We start from the raw sequence: 5,333 nt of genomic DNA, 5'->3' as shown, positions 1-5,333 counted from the left end.
ATTTGAAGTTTATTTTATTTTATTTTATTTTATTTTTTTTTGGCGGTACGCGGGCCTCTCACTGTTGTGGCCTCTCCCGTTGCGGAGCACAGGCTCCGGACGCGCAGGCTCAGCGGCCATGGCACGGGCCCAGCCGCTCCGTGGCATGTGGGATCTTCCCGGACCGGGGCACAAACCCGTGTCCCCTGCATCGGCAGGTGGACTCTCAACTACTGCGCCACCAGGGAAGCCCTGAAGTTTATTTTTTATACGGTGTTAGGGAGTGTTCTAATTTCATTCTTTTACATGTAGCTGTCAGGTTTTCCCAGCACCACTTATCGAAGAGGCTGTCTTTTCTCCATTGTATATTCTTGCCTCCTTTATCAAAGATAAGGTGACCATATGTACGTGGGTTTATCTCTGGGGTTTCTATCCTGTTCCATTGATCTATATTCCTATTTTTGTGCCAGTACCATACTGTCTTGATTACTGTAGCTTTTTAATATAGTCTGAAGTCAGGGAGCCTGATTCCTCTGACTCCGTTTTTCTTTCTCAAGAGTGCTTTGGCTTTTTTGGGGTCTTTTGTGTTTCCATACAAATTGTGACATTTTTTGTTCTAGTTCTGTGAAAAACACCATTGGTAATTTGATAGGGATTGCATTGAATCTGTAGGTTACTTTGGGTAATATAGTCATTTTCACAATATTGATTCTTCCAACCCAGGAACATGGTATATCTCTCCATTTGTTTGTATCACTTTTAATTTCTTTCATCAGTGTCATATAGTTTTCTGCATGCAGTTCTTTTGTCTCCTTAGGTCGGTTCATCCCTAGGTATTTTATTCTTTTTGTTGCAGAGGTAAATGGGAGTGTTTCCTTAATTTCTCTTTCAGATTTTTCATCATTAGTGTACAGGAAATGCCAGATATTTCTGTGCATTAATTTTGTATCCTGCAACTTTACCAAATTCATTGATTAGCTCTAGTAGTTTTCTGGTAGCATCTTTAGGATTCTCTATGTATAGTATCATGTCATCTGCAAACAGTGACACTTCTTCCTCTTCTCTTCCGATTTGTATTCCTTTTATTTCTTTCTCTTCTCTGATTGCTGTGGCTAAAACTTCCAAAACTATGTTGAATAATAGTGGTGAGAGTGGACAACCTTGTCTTGTCCCTGGTCTTAGAGGAAATGGTTTCAGTTTTTCACCATTGAGAATGATGTTGGCTGTGGGTTTGTCATATATGACCTTTATTTTGTTGAGGTAGGTTCCCTCTATGCCTACTTTCTGGAGTTTTTATCAAGAATGGGTGTTAAATTTTGTTGAAAGCTTTTTCTGCATCTATTGAGATGATCATATGGTTTTATCCTTCAATTTGTTAATATGGTGTATCACAGTGATTGATCCTTGCATTCCTGGGATAAACCCCACTTTATCATAGTGTATGATCCTTTGAATGTGCTGTTGGATTCTGTTTGCTAGTATTTTGTTGGGGATTTTCTGCATCTATGTTCATCAGTGATATTGGCCTCTAATTTTCTTTTTTTTTTTTTTTTTTTACAAGGAGAACACCAAACGTACTTTATTAGCACAAAAAAGCAGCCGTAACAAGGCACAGCAAGCAGAAACATACATTAGCAGTCAAAGGGTTAGTGTTGCATACAAATATAGCTTTTCTTTTTTGTGGCCTTGGTGATAGCCATTGGGATGTAAAAGAACTTTCTGTAGCAGCAGGTAAGGAAACTAAGGAGCACTCACCAGTGGTACAGAGCACGTTAACAAAAAGACAGAAGAATGGATTCGACTACTTTAGTGCAAAATGTCCAGGACGGAACTGTAAATTCAGTCCAATACTAAGAAGCAAACACTAGAACTTGGTATTACTTCCAAAATAGCTCACTCAAGTAGTATTGCATACTATTCTAAGTGACAAAAAGGTGCTAAGTAAAGTTATTTACAGATACAATGGTTGTACAGTACCTTTTAAATCAGCAATTTAGGTTTAAGATTTTTCCATTAAAAATTAAGTGCACTGAAATTCTATAACTTGTACTTAAGCAATTCAGCTATGAGAGTTTACAACAAAGAGATAAATACTGCCATCTAAATTATGAATTACAGTTTAACAATAATCTCAACAATCAGCAACCACTGTAGTATTATCTGACTTGTTTGGGTATCGTTTAGTCTCATTTTCTTCATGGTTCACAAACTCATCACGGGCATAGAAAAAGATCCAACTTTAATGAATCAGCGATTTGACTGCACATGTCACCTTAAAAAAATCACACGCAGGCCTACTTTGCAGCAGCTATTCCCAATGTGTTATGTTAAAGCACTCATTAAAAAATGAATACTTAAGGCCTTAAATAAAATTCTAAATAAAATTCTACTACCAACTTTTCATAAGTCTGAAATTTTAAGAACTACTACTTAGAAAACTGGTTTACTTAACAGTACCTTTTGCAGAAGAGAAAAGGAGACTGACTATAGACTATTCAACACTTAAGTGAACTGCACTGCACTATGCCCTTGTGGCCAGAAAATTGCATTTTTTTCTAAAAGGAAGGCAGTCTTTATTTTTTGGACTTCCAAAGCTTGATTTATAGTAACTACAAACATCACTACTTTTGGAAGGTTATAGAAAAATTCTTAGAAAAAATAATAATTTCAAACATTAGTCACACTGTTGAAATACTCATCCAATATTAATAATTTGTTCTTCAGTAAGAAATAGAATTCTTCATAGCAAATGCCCCAGAGTTGCTTCACTCAGTTAACTACAGCCATTAAAAACCAAACTGTCAGCTAAATCGGCAGAATGTTTTTGTAGCCTTACCGAACACCTGTAGCTGTATCCTCTGTTGTCTCAATAGGCACCACGTTTATCTGAGTAAGTAACAGCAGATTGCACCTGACAAATACTAACACTAAGCTTACATACTGTACTGAAGAAAACCTAACACTGATATGTGTGCTTGCTAGAGGTGTACTGCCCGATGCACATAAAAGCAGATCTAGTTAATGCCCTTTGGGGACAGGAGGGTTTACTTTGCCTTGACTGGTTCTCGTTCTAGCCAGCGAACTCTAACTTTTTGTTTATAATGATAGTCTTTTAAAAAATCCTGTAACATTGACGGTAAAGGGAGCCCATCAATTCCATCATACGTAGTGCATCTGCAGATGACTGCACGGCAGATGTACTGCAGGCTAAAAGGGAAAGTCCTATTTAGTGATATCGTAAGCAATGGTTCAAAAAACATGCAAGAACTGGGGTCTTTGTAATGTTCCAAAAGTCCTGTTACAGTGGAGGAGTGAAACACACACGGGTCGTGAGCATCAAAACTAAAGTTGTGATTCCACTGTTCAATTCGGGCATGCAGGGATCTGTTGTAGCGACGGAAGCTCACAGAGAAGAGGTAGTCCTCCTGTGCAGAGTCCCTGAGCAAAAATGTACCTTCAGGTTTCCCTTCCAGAAGGGCTTCTGCTTCGTAACGGTCCATCACTCCCTAGTAACAGGGATTACCTGTGATCTGAAGCAAATCCGGCACGAGGCAGTGTATGTAATCAATCTGTGTATGGACTTTCCAAGCTCCCTGTCTGCTAACGTGGGCATGGCTGTCTCCAGATACCTGACGTTGCTTCTGCCTCCGTGGCTGCAAACACAGCGTGGTTGTGTCCTCTTCAGAGTCACAATTAGCTTGTGGAATTGCAGAATTGTCCCCATTTATTTCAGTCATTCCAGGAGCTAACTTTGGTCCCAGTTTATATAACGGGTTAACCTGTGCAGTGGCTTCAAACGTATGTATTTGTGCGTTGGGAGGGGGGTCAACCCCTTCTTCAATACTAAGCCGCCTTCTCTCTCGAAGCCTATCTTCTTCATCTTCTGTAGAAACCAAGGATGGATCAAATGTATCAAAAAATGTAGAATGTGGGCTCACAGGGGCTGTATGCTGTTTAATCAAATGCCATTTTTGGGCCAAATCCGAGCCAGCAGGAAAAGGGCATTTCTCAAGCATTAACTCAGAAAGGTGTATTTTTCTTTTATTAGAAAAGAGGGGCTTTGACTGCTTGTTGTAAGTTCTCATGGGAAAACACAAGCCCACAGTATCCTGCAACCTCTGTCTCAGAGAGCGACTTCCTACGGCTCTGCTGGAAACGCTGTCCATGTCGTGCACAGAGCTTACACCATATCGCCTCTCTCTCCTTTGAAGTCCACTTCGAGTTCTACCAAACTTTTTATCGGTATCTAGTGAACTCTGTGTCTTTGTAGAACAGGAATGTTTCTTCTTCCCACCCCAAGGAGCATGTCGAGAGTAGGAATCTCTTCTTGCAAGTCTTGTTCCTGGGGTGACACATGAGTCATTATCCTTTTCAATGCTTATTTCAACAATCTGAGGAATTTCAGTGGCACAGTTTCGGTTTCTCCTTGAAGAATTCTTTGAAGGGCTTAACCCCAGTTGTAAGGCAACATTTTCTCTTAAGGGACTGCTTTGTTGCTGAGGAGCTGAGTCTCCTATACTGATGTTTTTGTCTTTGACAGACAAACATCTGTTGGAGTTCATATCCACATTTTCACTACGGCTTCCTCCCTCATGACTGAAGAGATTCTGACACCTGTATTTGAAGTTATTCCACATTTTCCCCACTTTATCCATTGATTATAAGACCGGTCGGGGCGCGCGGGGCGGCCTCATCCAGGGGCACCTGCGGCCAGGCAGGACGGGTCCGGACGGCGCAGTCACCGAGAGGGCGAGTCCGCCCGCCCGCCCGCCGGTCCCGTCCCGTTCCCTCCGACTGCCCGAGCGGGCGCAGTCTCGCTTCCTCCGGACGGAGTCCGGAGACCCCAGCTCCGCCGGATGCCCCCGCCAAGCCCCCACCCCTTTCCCCGGCCACCTCCCCCTCTTCACCCTTTTCCCCTCCCCCCCCAACCCCCACCGGAATGGAAAATACCTTCTAATTTTCTTTTTTTATGACATCTTTGTCTGGTTTTGGTATCCGGGTGATGGTGGCCTCATAGAATGCGTTTGGGAGTGTTCCTCCCTCGGCTGTATTTTGGAAGAGTTTGAGAAGGATAGGTGTTAGCTCTTCTCTAAATGTTTGATAGAATTCACCTGTGAAGCCATCTGGTCCTGGGCTTTTGTTTGTTGGAAGATTTTTAATCAGTTTCAATTTCAGTGCTTGTGATTGGTCTGTTTATATTTTCTATTTCTTCCTGGTTCAGTCTTGGAAGGTTGTCCATTCTTTTCTAAGAATTTGTCCATTTCTTCCAGGTTGTTCATTTTATTGGCGTAGAGTTGCTTGTAATAATCTCTCATGATTCCTTGTATTTCTGCAGTGTCAGTTGTTACTTCTTT

The 5,333-nt window shown here is 41.4% G+C and overlaps 1 protein-coding gene across 1 annotated transcript; it reads right to left on the bottom strand.

Moving 5' to 3' along the window:
- Nucleotides 1-1,542: 1,542 nt before the first annotated feature.
- On the bottom strand, nucleotides 1,543-4,858 carry LOC125960289 (suppressor of cytokine signaling 5-like). Its single transcript, XM_049712041.1, is given in 1 exon segment — nucleotides 1,543-4,858. A coding segment is annotated over 1 exon segment (1,611 nt). The 5' UTR covers nucleotides 4,635-4,858; the 3' UTR covers nucleotides 1,543-3,023.
- Nucleotides 4,859-5,333: the final 475 nt, after the last annotated feature.

The sequence above is a fragment of the Orcinus orca genome, chromosome 7 (assembly GCF_937001465.1).
Source record: "Orcinus orca chromosome 7, mOrcOrc1.1, whole genome shotgun sequence".
NCBI classification, from domain to species: Eukaryota; Metazoa; Chordata; class Mammalia; order Artiodactyla; family Delphinidae; genus Orcinus; species Orcinus orca.
This window is presented reverse-complemented; position numbering and strand designations above follow the sequence as displayed.